The sequence below is a fragment of the Meira miltonrushii genome (genome assembly GCF_003144205.1).
Source record: "Meira miltonrushii strain MCA 3882 unplaced genomic scaffold FA14scaffold_2, whole genome shotgun sequence".
Lineage (NCBI taxonomy): Eukaryota > Fungi > Basidiomycota > Exobasidiomycetes > Exobasidiales > Brachybasidiaceae > Meira > Meira miltonrushii.
In genome coordinates this window covers 771,481-788,143 of record NW_020289944.1, presented here as the reverse complement: position 1 = coordinate 788,143, position 16,663 = coordinate 771,481, and the positions used below count along the sequence as shown (strand labels likewise).

The 16,663-nt window shown below is 44.6% G+C and overlaps 3 protein-coding genes across 3 annotated transcripts; 2 read left to right on the top strand and 1 right to left on the bottom strand.

Moving 5' to 3' along the window:
* Nucleotides 1-3,624: 3,624 nt before the first annotated feature.
* Nucleotides 3,625-4,056, top strand: FA14DRAFT_116307 (uncharacterized protein; the record flags this gene model as incomplete). The annotated part of the gene is made up of 1 exon (XM_025496166.1): nucleotides 3,625-4,056. A coding segment is annotated over one exon (432 nt), but the record flags the coding sequence as incomplete, so codon positions are not given.
* Nucleotides 4,057-5,195: 1,139 nt separating this feature from the next.
* Nucleotides 5,196-9,328, bottom strand: FA14DRAFT_34596 (cysteine proteinase). The gene has a single exon (XM_025502222.1). The coding sequence runs from the start codon at nucleotides 9,264-9,266 to the stop codon at nucleotides 5,259-5,261; it is 4,008 nt and encodes a 1,335-aa protein (XP_025355125.1). The 5' UTR covers nucleotides 9,267-9,328; the 3' UTR covers nucleotides 5,196-5,258.
* A 238-nt stretch (nucleotides 9,329-9,566) lies between these two features.
* Nucleotides 9,567-16,116, top strand: FA14DRAFT_160262 (ARM repeat-containing protein). The gene has a single exon (XM_025498590.1). It carries the CDS (start codon nucleotides 9,652-9,654, stop codon nucleotides 15,988-15,990), a length of 6,339 nt encoding a protein of 2,112 aa, XP_025355124.1. The 5' UTR covers nucleotides 9,567-9,651; the 3' UTR covers nucleotides 15,991-16,116.
* The last annotated feature ends 547 nt before the right edge of the window (nucleotides 16,117-16,663 follow it).

Sequence of the window (16,663 nt, the reverse complement as noted above, 5' to 3'; positions counted from 1 at the left end):
TTGCTTGGGTGCGCTAGTATTATATGTTAGTGTGCGTGCGTGTGTGCGTGAGAAGAGGTGAAAGTGTTCTTTTAAAGATGCAATACTGCATACATACACACACCCATTAACACGCGTGCGGATATCAAAAGGACCTTCTTCATTCCTTTCAAGCGATCATAGCCATGTCTTTGCTGGCATAAACCTCAAGCAAGCATGGTACGACCTACAGATTATGCAATAAAGAATCAACAGAATAATAACGAAAACGAACAATATTCTTTGCCAATAGGACGTGGAAGCAACAATAGTACAGCAAACGAACAAAAAATATCACAAGTCCGACAAATGTCACCTTCTTTAAACGCAAGAACTTCACTTTCCTCTGACAGAAGTAAAGGTAAATCACAAGCTACATCCTCTTCTGGAAAGATAAGGCGAAGATCGGATCAAAATCGACCTGGAACAGCAAGCACAGTAAGCTCTTACATGTCAGCCAAGCCGTTTTTAGAAGACTCAAATTCGCCAACACGTCGTGCTTTTGGCATTTCGCAATCAATCGATTCTGTATCAAATTCATCGCATGGAAGTGAATTTGCTTATGAAGATTTAATGGCTAATAATGGCGATACTTTATTAATCTCACCCGGCTTGAACAGACAAAATTCATTAACCAAACGTGACATTCTAAAAAGCGCAAACACAGCTTCTTATGGATCACCTCCTGGTTCATTTCGTGACGATGACAGCCTAAGTGCAACTTCAAGCAGGCGAACTTTGATGGCGATCGAGAATGAAAATGTGTCATCTGATGGGCATAGCAACGCAAGCGAAGATCGAAGTTCGAGAAAGAAGCGGAGCAGTATCAATTCTCGAAACCATCGAAGATCATCTTCTCGCTCCAAAAGCAGGCCATCTGAAAGTTCGATCGTAAGAGGAGGTGTGATTGCTGATGCTAGAACATCGAATGCGGAAGCGGAAGGTAGAGCTTCTTACTCTACACATGGATCCAACCACTTCACTACACCACCAAGCGGAGGTGCAAGTCCAGCTTCACCAACTTCTTCACTTCCAGTACATCCTCATCATCGCTCAAACAGGGGCGGCCGGACAGAGGATTCGAATACCCAGCCATTGCCACTCTTCACTTCACATCGTAGTCAAAATACGTCGGAATCCTCTTCTGATACCCACAAGCCATCAACAACAAACATGCCGCCTCCTTTGCCGCCAAGCAAAAGTCCATTTCGATCGCAGCCACCTTCATCGTCATTGACTAAAGTACAGCCCACGAACCTTCAACCACCTCAAAAAGATGAAGGAGATAATGAAAAGACACCCAAACCACTATCCACGCCAAAGTTTGCCGATTCTCCTTCTTTTGGAGATAAAGCTGCCAAATCTCCTATGTTGGGGAGCCCTGTTTTGGATTCATCCTTGACGGGGGACAAGAGTAGTAGCGCCTTGCGTGATCGAATAAAAAAGACAGGAGGTTTCCTAAGACGATTGGGAGGAGGCGGAAACAGTAGCTCAAATGCAGAGAATGCTACATCACCAAAGACTTCACTCTTAACGCCAAGGAAACAAGTTTTGCGAAAAGGTAGTCATAACAGTCTCGTTTCGGAAGGAGGTTTGGGTGTAGGTGGATCATCGAATATTCGAGCTACAACTGCTGGTGCTGCAAGTACTGACGATCTTCCCACGTGGACTGTCAAGACGGATGTTCCCGTTCCAAGTATCCCAGAGCAATACCGAGACCAAATGACACCGTCTGTCAGTAAGTCATCACAGAATACTATACAAGCATCGAGACAGAAAGGACAAAAAGAAGGGCAGACGACCAAGCCTGGTGTTTTAGCATCCCCAATGCAGTCAAAGACTGCTAGTAAGACAAACAAGTCAAGTGGATCAGGTGAATACTTCAGCGCAATCAAGGCCTGGGAGAAAGAGATGGATGCTGCATTGGAAACATCAGGTCAAAACTTGGAGGAAAAGACAAAGATTGAAGCACCTCGAGCAAATTGGACACCTAGCCCTCAATTACCGGAATATAGAGGTTTGAATCGAAAAGGAAGCTTTATGGACGAGGGTGAATCAAATGCAAACGGCCCAACCAGTCCTCGTACTTTGAATGAATCTTCTTCCAGGGCTTTCGGTATTTCTGTTCATCCAAGCAATGAATCCCACTCATCAAATGGAATCTCAGCAGTGTCGTACGATTCACACTTCTTACAGCCAGTAGCGAATCGTACAGCAAGGACGAGTAATCCAAATCCAGCAAGCGTCAATCAAGAGTCTAATTCTGTTCAATCAAGCAATGCGCCTAAAACGGAGCCTATACGATCAACGGCCAGGTTTGTGAATCAGCCTGCAAGCGATGATACCTTCAGCTCCGAAATATACAATCATCCAAGTCGTGATGATAATATCAGCGCTGTCACAACAAAGTCATATGAAACAGCGATTGATCATCCCTCTTTATTCTTACGTCATGCGCAACAAGAAGAGAGTGGGCGAGGTTCACTGTCGAGAGATCCAAGCGGAAGTATAAACACCGAAGCTGTTGCAACCTCGCCTATCGCTCCTCCAGAACAATCTATCCGCTTGGTCACATCAAACAATAGTGCAAATGAACAAAACGATGGAATATCAGAGTCGACCCATTCAGACGATATGCAAAAAGCGAAGGAGCTAGCTGACAAGTGCTGGAATGAAGACGAATCGTTTAAGAAGCGCGAAAAGATTGCTGAATGGCTCGGTGGTGTTGGCATTACGAACAAGCGTGCTTGCACGTTCTATCTAGCTAAATTCGATTTCAGTAAATTGTCTGTGGATGCTGCCCTTCGCAAATTGTGTGATAAGCTATTCCTTCGAGCAGAGACACAACAAGTGGATCGTATCGTGGCAGCTTTCAGCAATCGATATTTCGAATGCAATCCCAATACATTGTTTGGAAGTGCGGATATCGTTCATGCAGTCACATTCTCCATCCTTTTACTCAATACAGATCTGCACGTTGCCGAATTAAGCGAAAGAATGACGAGGCAACAGTTCATTCGAAATACGGTTGATGCTATCCTTGAATCTTCTTCGAACAATAATGCGGAAGAGAAAGGCAAGACGGGTACTGCAGAAGTTGTTGGAAGTAGAGCATGGGAAGAAAAGATGGAGTTGGTATTACGTGATCTGTACAATGGCGTCAAAAGTGATCGTATTCGACTTCCATTGCCAGTAAATGATGGGTCTGGCACGCGAAGAATGGCGCGCTCGACAGGTTCAGAAAGGGTTAATGCTCTCAAACGAGGTAGCATTCGTGGTATTCAAGGTTTGATGGGTTCGAATACTTCTACGATACGGAATAGCGAGGAGATGATGCGGTTCAATAATCCTTTTTCGCCTCCACGTCAAAGTACTGCATCAGACGCCCAACCGCGGCCTTCAATCTCAAGTTTGGCACCGACATCACCTTCAATTGTTCAAAGCAGTCCTTCGAATACTCCAACGATGGGTTTTGCCAACACTTTGTCCAAAAGTATCATCCGTGAAAGCAATGATGAAGCTGAAACGCTCAGTATCGATAGCGAAAAAGATGACTTTACCGATGAAGAACTTGCATTGATGGGCCCGCCATGGGCGAAGGAAGGAATGCTGACGAGGAAGCAATATTGGGAGGCACCCCACAAGCGAGCAAAAGATAAGAGCTGGGTAGATTGTTTCACTGTTATTCAAAAAGGTCAATTGTCTATGTTCCGCTTTGGCGCCAGTTCATCCTCAGGAACAGTGAAGCAAAGAGATCCAACTGTAGGTGGTGGAAATTGGTTATCAAATGCTACTTGCATTGGCGAATTCTCTCTTGCCCATTCCTTGGCAAATATCTTGCCACCTCCTGGCTACAATAGATCTCGACCACACGTTTTTGCTCTCACATTACCCTCTGGTAGTGTGTACTTCTTCCAAACAGCACATGAAGAATTGGCACAAGAATGGACGTCCACTTGTAATTATTGGGCAGCCAGATTGAGTAAAGAACCATTGGCAGGCGGAGTCAGCAATATGGAATACGGCTGGAATCGATTGCAATCATTCTCACAGAGAGAATTGGATCCCAACGCGAGGAATGATGAAAATAGCGCTCGCAGTATAGCAGAAACGATGAGCGTTGGGGGCGGAGAGAGTGCAACAAATGAAAAGGAAGAAGCAGAAGAAGTCGCCAATTCTTCACCTGAAGGATCGATTCCCTCGCCAACCTCGGGACAATCACACGCCTTCTTATCTGGGCCCAATGCAAAGTCGGCAAACGCACATAGTAGCGGAGCAGATGCACGCAGCGTTCGAAGCGGACGTAGTGGACGTTCTTTACGTATACGCACCAATGCCCTATTTCAAGGAAGATCGCATGGAAATAGCTTGGATCAAATTGTGATTGCGTCTTCGTCTAATCAAAATGCTTATGGTCATCAAAGTGGATTCAGTAGTCCTGTTGCATCTATGACCAGTCTCTCTACACCAAACACATCTGTCTCCACTTTGGACAGACCAACGATGGTATATGATTGGCAAGCCCCTTTGCCGCCTATGATGCCAAGTACATTAAATGAAGAAGATCAATTGGATGCCTGTATTCGACAGACTACAAAAATTGAACAAGATCTTACATTGCACAATAGCTTACGCCAACCGATGTTACAAATGTTCAGAACGCCTAGCTCCTCTTTTGGAAATCGATACGGACAATCAGCCAATTCAAGATCTACTTATTCATTGTCTCCTAATTCAACCATAGCTGGCGCTTCTTCAGTTTCGCTTGGTGCAACAAGTACAAATTCACCGAATGGCAGTATCGGAAGTGGTTTAGGAAGTGATCTGGTTGTTGCAGCTCCTCATCCTTCAACACAAGCAAGTGTTTTAGCAAATAAAGCATTGGCAAATTGGGAAAAAAGATCTGCCTATCTTTTGTCTGAATTAACCAAGTTCCAATTGTACGTGGAAAGTTTGAAAGGTGCAAATCAGCTTCGATCGGACAAGCGAGCCGAAAGAGAGTTGAAACGTATGATGCAACAAGCAGATGAAGGTTTACGAAAAGTGGGTAATGACGTCAGAAAGGCATCCATTTCCGCAAACAGAGGTAATCCTGACACGATTAAGGAAGAATAATTATACTTTATTGTACTTCTGTGATACATTGATGAAATAAATCGATGATGCTCTATTCAATACAAATGACGATCATATATGTAGAGTGTGAATAAAGTTACAATTGCAACACGACAAGATCCTAATTAATTCTTCTCCACTTCCATGTCGTTGTTCCTGCTCAAATGATTTTCCTGCCCTTGTCCATTTTCCAATTTCTCTTGCTTGCCTTCGTCCATTTTTGTGTCTGTTTGTACATCTTGTCGTACGAGGCCATCAGTCGCATTTGGGACTCCATTATCAACGTACCGACAGATTGTATCAAACAAGCTCATCTCATCTTGTAGATCTTTGCGAACGAATGATAATAGGTAAGGTGTTGCGCCTGTCTTGTCTTTTAGAACATCTCCTACTGCAATTTCCTGAACAACATTATCATTGTACTTGAACCAAGTGGATGGTGCAGATTGCTGTTCTTCTGATTGTACCTTTGGGCCGAGCTTGCGTTGATTGAGGAAATAGTGTCCATGGGATGCTTCACCTCTGTGCATGAACACACTCGCCAAAACATATTCAACCCTACGTTCTTCTACCCACAAAGATTCAATTCCAGTCTTGAGCTCCAAAATGGATTCTTCTGCTTCCTTGATTTCCTCTTCAACTCGCTTCGATTCTGACTCAAGAAACGCACTGATGCCGCCTTCCAGCAATTCCTCTGGTATTCCACCTGCTGGCGCTTCCACATTTTCTTCGTCGTCACTTACATCTTCCTTCTCATTAGGGATGTTCAACGGGTGCTTGATCTTCGGCAATGAGGAGAGATACGAAGCTGATCGTTCTAGTGCTCTTGCTGCCACCTTGCTTCCTTCTTCGGTAGGCTTCAATGACCGTATCCTTGCATGTAAAGCCGCAATCTTTTCACGCGCTACACGTTCTTCCTTTCGCTTCTCGTTTCGCTTACGATCGTCAGCATTCTGAAGATCAAAGTCCATATATCTATCCATGTAAATTGTTTCTTCGAATGCAAGATGCGCTTGCGATTTGAAAGATCTGCCTTTTTTACGATCAAATTGAACCCGCTGAAGTTGGATTTGCAGAACAGCAGGAGGATCGATCAAAGATACAGCTCTTGTCATCGGACGTCCACTTGCATGTGTCAAAATCTCCTCAGCAAAGAAGCCGTCCAATCCATCATGAATATCTTTTCCCTCCTCTTCCATCACAACGATGGGTAAGATCTTAAAGACTTCTTTTTTCATGTGAATGCTACCACCTTTGACGTCATTTTGCTCTTCTTCAGCTTGCAATTCTAGACGCTGCTGTGTTCTACCGAGGAATAGCCGGCGAAGAAGGTCGCCTTCAGTCGTCCACTCGTCTTCGTTTGCAGAATTTAGGGCATCCTTGGTTGCACTTTCCGAGATATTGGCAGTCTTTGATACATCCTCAATCTCCTGAGCTGTCAATGCAGCTTCGACTTGAAACATGACATTGTCTAGACATTCGCTAACGTCTTGCTGAGCTCCCACTTGCATAAGTGAGTTCCTTCTCTGGCCTGCCTCAGTGTGTTCCAGCAGTGGTCTTGATGGAAGGGCAGGCGGTCTAGCTGCTGATGGGATATCGGGTGCGTTCTGGGGTCCGATTGGCTCTGCCGTATTGTCCTGTGTATTGCCATCAACATCTGTATTGTACGTCTTGGGCTCTTCCACCAGTGTCGTATCGGTACCTGCACTATTATGCGAACCTTCTAAAGCAGTCGAGCTCGCTCCCTTTTCACCGTCTTCTTCGACAAACTCTGTCAAAGACTCTTCACGAGCAGAAGACACAAGCGCCAAGTATGCTAGCTCTCGTTCGGGTGTAATAGCTGTGATCGGTGAAGTCATCATAGCTGAAAAGAGTTGAGATAACAATTTGACGAATTGATGCGATCGATCGATTTCACGTTGGCTTACTTTTCGTCCACCGACTTGCATGCGTTCAGCGTTGATGACCTTCTTTGTCTCTACAGCTACCTGTCCAGCTCCTAAGATACGTTCGCGGATCGGTTTGATCGCGTAAAAGTACTGTAACACTGAATTGAGATAACATGTATTGCCGATATTGTTCAACCCCGCCGGCTTATCTGTATCAGCCATTTCCCAATCCAAAGCCTCTTCTTGTCCAGTTGCGTTACGGTACACTTTCGATAAAGCAGTACTCTTTCGATTTTTGCTTATCACTCGAAGTGCTTCAATGCATTCTGCTTCTGTATGTTTCTTGTCTGTGGCAGCGATTGAGTAGACAGAAGCGATAAAGTCATCATCTGTTTCAGCTGTAACACCCAAGACCTCGTAGGCTTTTTCCAGGCTGAACTCTATCGGCTTTTCCAAAACTGCCTCGAGAGATGCTGGCCTACCCCGACACCAAGAAACGATTTGTAGAGCATCTTTGAACGATTGCACTTCTGAAGGTTCTGCAACGACATTTTCTGTATTAACTTGAAACATAGCACCAATGAAACTATCATCTATTTGGGAAGCTTTTTCAAGGGTATCGATAGGTTCACCAATCACTTTCGTATAGCTTGAGAGGATCTCTTGCTTTGTGTACATTGGTTTGCTACGCTCGATTGCAACAAGTGTTTGGAGTGCGTCACTGTGTGTTCTATGATTCTCCACTAATCTTTGCAGAGTTGAAAATGCTTCAATACGTTCAATGAAGCCGGCAGAAGTGGTGTTGAGCTCGTAAACCTTTTGAACCATTTCGTCTGAGGCATCTCCATCTAGGCCCAGTCCGGCAAGCTCTGCTAAAAGGTCATGCGGTACATCTTGCTTGGAGGACGTTCCAGAGTCGCCAAATACTCTACACAGGTATTCAGTAGCAGATATGCTCTGTGGAAGAAAGGGCACATCAGACTTTTGTATAGAATCCCAAACGGTTGGAATGGGTAAAAGACTTGCTTCGTATGTGAACCAAAGGACAAGCTCAATCCATGCCCTGCGTAATCGTATCTGGAGATGCTTTGAAGAAATGTCCGGAGGCCGAACAACCTTTTTTGACATCCCAGTCTGATCATCGGTTTGTTCAGATTGTGTAAAACCCATACAGGTCAATATACCTTCAGTGTGTTGATCCATTCCAAGCTTTGTCGAAATAGTCACACCACTGATCATTAATGACCTCGTTTCTCCATTAGCAGCGTTGCCGACAATCTTTAATAGTGTGAGTCCAGAATCTTGAAATTGAGCTATACCGGTGACACTAGGTCGAGGGTTGGACATTCTCTCATTTTTGAAGGCGTCAAGTAACCTGGTAGGGACTACACTATTTAAAGCTTCAGGTATAGTTGAATAAACGAACTTACCAGCGGTACTTTGCCATCGATGAAATTGCTTCACTACCTTCCAAGCTACTTGAGACTGTCCAATCTCAATAGGCGGAATGGATACCAAATGCATCCCTTTATCAATCTCGTCAGCTTCAATGACGTCTATCGATCTCCAAAGAGTAAAATCGTTACTTGTTATCTCTATTGCTTCAGGCTTGCTTGTGTCCCTATATCCCCGGGCAAACTCTTCCTCGTCCAAAACGACTTGCCATTGCGATGTACCAGGGTGATAAATTGCTGTAGGATGTGGCAAAGCTTCTGTGAGATTCTCCAATGTAAGTTTTGCTTGCGATGAGGCGATATCACTTGATTGCGAAGACTCTCCTTGTTCAGCGTTCGGTAGTGAATTGGAGAGCGCTGGTATCGTACTCAAGGACCTATTGGGTTTGGTAGCTTCAAAGTAGACTTGCGAAGCGTTGTAAGAATCATACGTGACCTGGGAAGCACTCCTTGCTGGTGTGAGCCAAATGGAGGGACCATTATTATAATGCTTTGATGTTGATGAATGGTCATTATTTTGATTTTGTCCGCTCGTATTAGCATATGAAGACGTGACAGGATCATCGTCTAGCCGTATATCTATCGGTTCTTCATCGCTTACCATTGAAGAGGTTATGGGTATTGTGGAAACTCGAGGTGAATGGTGTATGGAGTTAAGATCTGAATAAGATGGTAAATCGTTTATATTTTCCTGCCCTTTTTCATCTGCGTTCCCGCTCATGCTTCCTTGTGAATCTGACTTCATCGCAGCTGCCTTGCTTCCATCACTATTCAAATCGCTAGCAGTCATTGCCACTTTCACTTGACCGCTTTTGTCACTTCGGATAGGGTTGTCATAGGAATCGGTTAGAGGTACATCCTTAAAATAATCTTTGCAATAACGAACGCGTACTACACACACTCTGTAATAGCATTTATCCCATTATTAGCGCTTGGACCATTTACAGGCTAAATAACTCTGCAGAGAGAGAGAGAGAGTAGTGCTTCTCGGAGAAAAGGCTAAGAAGAGAGAACTACTGTTAAGGCGGAATATTTGTTTGTGCGTGTGTTGTGTCAAGCCGAAATTAACCTTCTCATATTACCTTCATAAGACCAACACCATCTGACTGCTTTTACGTCAACAGAAGTTCGCTAAAAAAGCTTCTCAAAAGGGTATCACAGCAAAGGTCGCCATCATGCCGACAAGTAAATCATCGCTGGGCCCATCACCAAACAGTACTTCTACAACCGCCAGCAAAGCAGATCTCATTCTAGATGAAGCCAGATTAGCAGCCGCAGTTGGAAATGAACAAGGAGAAGTATTCGCATTGCAATGGCTTTCAAAAGTGGAGATTGCACTAAGTCAAATCGAAGATGGAGAAATTCTAGAAATTCAAACTGGTTTGGAAAGATCACTTTTGAAGCTAATATGTCCTTTGGATCTCAATGCTCCCATTGATCCATCCCCGGCTGCCATACAAAAAGCAACTAGTGCATCTTCAACGACGCCAAAAGTCGGAAGGCCTTCAAGGCATCTGATTGCAAGATCTTTTGTAGCTTTGTTCTCTCGTGGGGAATCGCGTTCTCTTTATGATGTTATACAAGCTCTACTTCAAATCGCAGGAGAAGAGTCAAAAGGGAGAGTATTACCGGAGAAGGAAGCAAGAGCTGCTGCTTTGTACGTTGCAGGTGAATTATTCCAATCTGCCGGTCACATTGTTATGTCGCAATTCATCGCCCTTTTGACTTTGTGTCAACGATTATTCAAAAACAGTGGTTTACCCGTTCTCACTCGATACCATGCTCTATTGTGCTTGTCAAAGGTACTCAAATCTGGTGCGAAGAGCTTGGGCGATCAGACTGCAAAAGATCTCATCAAACCCTTAAGGCAAGGATTATCAGATCGAGCAGGTGCCGTTGCTCGCGGATGTGCGGATTGTCTTCTCGTCATCTTGGAAGATACGGACTACCTGAGCTCTCGAACTGAAATTGAAGCGATCCTTTCGATTTGCTTCAAAACTCTCGATACTGCAGATTTCGTGACGATGAAGGCTATCTCACGATTATCATCTTCACTACTAGCGGCCACACAGAAAGAGAATGTCGTTCAGCCCGCAGCGCCAACGAAGAAAAAGTCAAAGAAGAAACGTGAAGGGCAAGATGATAGCTCAGATGAAGAAGCTGGTCCTTCTGCTCCTAATACGGCTGGATTGGATGGGATGTCAAGAAGCATCATGACGCCAAAAGTGATGCTAGACCAACTCTCTTCTGCAATCTTACGTCCCTCTACAACACAAAGAGGAAAGGGTGCTCTATTGGATGTTTATGCTTCTTTGCTCGAAAAACTTGGCTCAGCTTGGGTACAATCACATTATGGCATCTTGATTGCAAATCTACTTGACGAAATTCCCAATCATGCAAGAGGATCATCGTCTCGAGCAGATGTTCTATCAATCCGAAATGGTGTGGCTACCGTGCTCCGCATGGTGGTGGGTGAGCGCATGTTGGACGAATCAGCACAAGTTGGCGCCATTCAAGAGATATGTGATACATTCTTGAAGAAGTGGCCAGTCCTAATGCCAGGTCAGCAACCACCAACAAAGTATACATTGGTTCTCGCCTTCAACGAATCAGCTGGACTGCTTGCACAGCTGGGAAGCGTACCACCTCAAGTCCTAGAAGCTCTTCAACAACCTTTGCTGCGGTGCCTGGCTCATCCAAGTCATTCTGTGCAAATCAGTGCTGCTTGGTGTTTGCGTCAATTGTGCAGTATAAGTCCATCCCATCTTTCTTCACTGTTGAAGACCGTTTTAGATGAGCTCAAGAGAGACATCGCTTCGTTGGAAAGCAGTGGTGATCGAGGAGGCTTGGAGCTCTCAAAAAGAACCACTGGAAGAGCACGGGGTTTGGCTGCTTTAGTCAGCGTGATCAATTATCGACCTCTTTATGTTTCGTTTGATATCAGCAGTCAGGTCCTTGACCTCGCTTTTCAGCTTTTGAAGCGAAGTGCTGAACATAGCCTTGCAATCTCTGCGATCGAAATCCAAGTCTCGTGGACGTTGATTGGCGCTCTGATGTCATTGGGACCGAACTTTGTTCGGGATCATTTGAACCAATTGTTGAACATGTGGCGAAGTGCTTTGCCAAAAACAGGCGATGTGAACGTGACACGATCGGATGCTGAATGGAGCTTCTTGCTTCATGTACGTGAATGTACGCTCGGATCGATCTTGTCATTTTTGACACACAATGGCAACACACTCGTCACCTTAGATACTGCCCGACGTTTGATCGCATTATTGAGTAACAGTCTTTCATTCGTTAATGCTTTCAATGTTCACCATCCCACCCTGTCACAAGAACAGGTACCAGGATCAGAACGTTCACAATTATCGCTTTTGGATCGCGAACAAATGGTACGACGTAGAGTCTTGCAGTGTTTTGTCAAATTGTCAAGCAACCCTGCCTTAGAAGCTTTGCAGGAGAGTCTTGTCACTGCTGCCATTCAAACTTTTGCCGAGCCAGAAAGATACATTGGTAGCGCTGCACAAGCTGCAATTTCAGCAAGTTCGGGTAATTTTACGAGCGTATGGCAATTGTCAGATGGATACGCATATGGTGTCACAAGTCTCATGAACGAGAATGAATGTCAAGTCTTGACTGAATCTATCTCACAGCACATCAAACGACCCGATCTGCTCAACCGAGATGCAATTGAATCCGAGTTGGATTTCCTTCAACGAAGAGCAATCATCGGTGCTGCGGAGCATGATCCAATTATTTTGTATACCGCTCCATTTGATACAAAAGAATACGCTCTACCAGTGCCACCACCTACCGCTGCGGTGGACGCTGGAATTGAGTTATTTGCGTCTCTGATCCCGTATCAAAAGAGGGACGTTCAAATCGCAGCATTCGAGAAACTACTGTCCTATAGCCGCAGTACTAGACTGGAGAAGAATCCCGGTCGTCGAATGGCCATTCAGGCCAACATTTGTACAGCAATCCTTGGTACACTTCGAATGGCTATGCATTCGATCAATCAACGTACTGCTGGCGGATTCAACAATGATCGTCTTACCACCGCGATCCGTATGTTGTTGTTGGATAACTTAATTCAAGGAGATCTAGCCTTGCGAACATCGGCAAGTGAGGCATTTGGAAGACTTGCAGCTATCTCTGGATCTCACGCAATGTCAGGACAAGTGCAAATGTTGGTGGATCAGGTAGTGTCAAATCGCGATCCCGATGCCCGTGCGGGATGTGCGATGGCATTCGGAGCAATCTACAACGAAGTTGGTGGTCTGGCTGCTGGTCCCTTGACAAAGACTGTCGTTGATATTTTGATGTCTCTTGCCAATGATCCACATCCAACCGTACATTTCACAGCTTTGGACGCTCTCCGAATGGTCGTCGATGCCGCTAGCTTGAGCTATAGTCCCTACGTCACAAGCACGTTGGGCATGTTGGTCAAGCTGTACATGCTCAGCACCCATGAACCTGAGGGTGGAAGTGCAGGTTCGGTGAACTTACGAGCAGATTTGCCGGCTAATCAGGCTATCTGTCGTGTGGTAAACTCCTTGATTGGGGTTTTAGGACCAGATCTACAAGATGCTAGCAAGGTGCGAACATTGGTACTGATTTTGATCAAAGAATTGTCGTTAGAAACGGACGAAGGTGTGGTCGTTGAAGGCACAAAGGCCATGCAACATTTCACGCTATTTGCACCTCAACACATTGACTTGATCGCATGGATGCAGTCATTACAACTTCATCTGAAGAGCAAGAACAGGCCGTTGAAGATCGCTGCGATCAATGCTTTCTATCAACTCATACAACGTGATGCAGTCCTCGTTAGCAAAGCATGTGGAAATCAATTGGTAGAACAATTCTTTGGCTTACTAGATGGAGATGCAGATACCGATGAAATCAAACAAGTGTTGCGTAATTGGTTACGTCAAACTGCAGATATGAGTCCGAACGGATGGATTGACCTTTGTCAAAGGGTTAGTCGCTCAGCTGGATCATCTTCAGCCAATGCGGGCGAAACAAGCATAAAGAAAACACAATCTGGCGGAATTGGCGTTTTACAGGATGAAGAGGCCGCAACGATTGATTTAGGCGATGATGCTAATTCACGAGGACAGGCTAATCAGCAAAGCCGTTGGCGAACGCAATTGTTCGCCCTACAATGCTTGCATGATGTTTTCTCAACGGTGAGAAGAGCTGGTAAACTGGAACATTTTGATACTCCGCGTGTTCCAGGTCAGTTGAGCAATCGTGTTGGAGATCTTATTCGAATGGCTTTCACTGCAAGTACGGCACTCAATATGGAAATCCGATTGGAGGGATTGACGATTTTGCGAGACGTTATTGAGAATTTCAAAGCAGCAAAAGATCCAGAATTTGAAGAAGCTCTATTGCTTGAACAACATCAAGCACCCATCGCAGCAGCTTTGACACCTGCATTCTTGGGTGATAGCACACCCGAAGTGTTGGCAAGGGCAGTGCAAGTTTGTGCTGTGTTTGTTGGTTCAGGTGTAGTACGTGAGGTGGAAAAGCTAGGCAGAATATTAAAATTATTAACAAGAGCGTTAGACAATTGTTTGCAAAGCGATATGTCTTCTATGGGAGATGTGGAAAATTTGTCAATCAACGCAGCAGCCATGCTCAAGATTGCCGTCTTCGCTGCTTGGGGACAACTTCAAGTAGCCAGCGCAAAACAATCATACCTTGTTAAAGTTGTACGGCCTCAGTTGGCCCAATTAGCACCAATGTGGGTTCGATGCTTGGCAGAATATGCAAATTTGCGAGCTGATCCTGAAGGTACAGGAATGGCAATCGCACCCGTCATCAATCCTGTCATGGATACGCCATATGCTGGTCTCATTCGAGCAATTCTCGTCCCTCATCACCAACGTGCCTGGACAGTGATCTTGAATGCAGTGGCAGTCTTGATGGGCCAGAAAGACAACAACATTATCTTGGCCATGCAAGGAGAGGAAATCTCAAGTGATGAAAAAGCAAATGCTGAGAAGGCAAAAAGAGAAGGAAGTGAACCAGTGATGTACTTTTATCCGCTTTATGGATTGGCATTTGAGGCTTTGGCAACAGGGTCTGGCTCATCACGGGAAACTCAAGGTGTACGAACGACATTGGCTGCTTTGCGATATTTGTGCAATGCAAAATTTGCCGGATCTGTTTTGCTTCAAGATGACCTATTTGACGAATTGATCAATTTGTCTTATAGAATCATTATGACAGAACCTGCCACTGTACAAGTCCGTGTGATCGAGATGGTGTCAGCTTTCGCGAGCAGCTACGGATCTCAATTACAGAATCAAGGACTGAGTAATGGAGCCAATGGATCAAACTCTTTGTCAGAAGGCCTTGTACCGTCAACTAAGCTGACGACCTGCCTTCGATTGGCATTGTTTAGCATTCAGAATGCTCAAACAAGATCTTCCTCTCAAGCCTCTTCTGCAGAAGATCGTGCGGCTGTGATTCGTGCAGCATATGGAGCATATTGCAGCATGGTCGCTTTTTACACAAAAACCCAACAAGAGCACTTATTCGTAGCAGGATTTCAAGCCTACTCTGAACTACTGCGAAATGAATCGAGTGATGTAGATTTGGTTGGACCAACGTTGGCCTCCTTAAAAGAGGTTTGTTTGGCTTCGATGTCGGTGTATGGAGATGGACTGTCAAGATGCGTTCATGGTTTCTTATCGGCCAATTTGAACACACTTGATGAAATGCGGTCTAGATCCGGTATCGTCGCTATCAATAAGACTAAGAATGCATTGTTGGCCACGGTGGTCGTCGTTACATCTTTGCCAAATGATGTGGCAGTAAGTCAAGCTGTGTTGGAACAATATTGTTATTTGTTGGATCAGAAATTGCGTCCAAAGACAATTGATTCATCCTCTTTGCCGATCGCCTCTACTGCTATCAATTGTCTAAAAACGATCTTATTGGTTGCTTCGAGGAGAAACGAGAACGCCAGCGGATCAAATGGAATGGCATTGCACTCTGCTATTGCCTTTTGCATCGGTCAAACGTTAACAAGTTTGGTGACTATGCTGGTCAATGCTTATCATGATCGTGCCGACTTTATTGGAAAGAGATCAGAAGAGGATGAAGTGAATATGAATGCCCGCGTTCGTGTTTTAGAGGATGCAATGAAGACATTGACAGGGTATGCAGGTACAGTGCAAGATGAAGAGCACAGGACGAGATTGATTGGAATCATTTTGCCAACCCTTTCGTTATTCTTGCAACGTGAACAAGAAGCGGAAAGGATGAAACAACTGGAAACTTTAGCGGCTCATCAAATTTTAGCTTTAGCAAGACAATATTCCAACGCATTCCGTTCCGTTGTGGCTATCTTACCTGCCGAAGAAAGAACAAGGGTTGAGCAAGGCGTACGAACAGCAGTCGGAATGACAAACGATCAAGCCAATCAAAGACAAACGGGAGCGGATCTGTTAGCAAGAAATGAAGCTAAAAAGATTGAATTACGCAGCTTTGGCTGAATGGTGATGTGGTTGTAATATTATGATCAATTGATGATGAAAATAGAAATCCATTTTCTTATGTGAACGCGCAGCGCGCTTTAAAGGCATGAAAGCAGTGTCTGTCCTTTACCTTAAACAAAAGACGCCTTTCATTGACGCTAATCATCAGCAAGGCACTTTGCCACACTTTTTTGCTTGTATTTGTTTGGCGTCTTTATGCAATTGGGCGTAATGGCATGACAAATAAGTGTGTGTGTGCTGTGATGATGATGGTTGGTCTTCTTCAGTAGAAATTCGCCATCTTTAAACGGGATTACTTCTGCCGGCGTGCAGGTGTCACTTCATGTACATACATAAATGTGAATTATTCTTCCTTTTTTTTGTGTGATCTCAGTGTGAAGCCGGTTAATACGCCGAAGTTTGAGTTGCTAAGGCGTTTGTGCTCGATTGGCACATTTGCCAAGTATCGGAGATTGTGAGTAAGGCGTTATTCAATTGTCGTTCGTACTTTTTGCCAGGAAGAATCTTTTCTCTTCTTTTCATCATCTTTACCATCCCCATCATTTTATCACACTACATCAACTCACATCGCAATTATATCGTCTTATCGTTATCAAATATTCTGAAAATTCATCTTGATCGTCCTTGATTTTCGTTGACGCTGAATCGGGATCATCAGTGATAATTTATT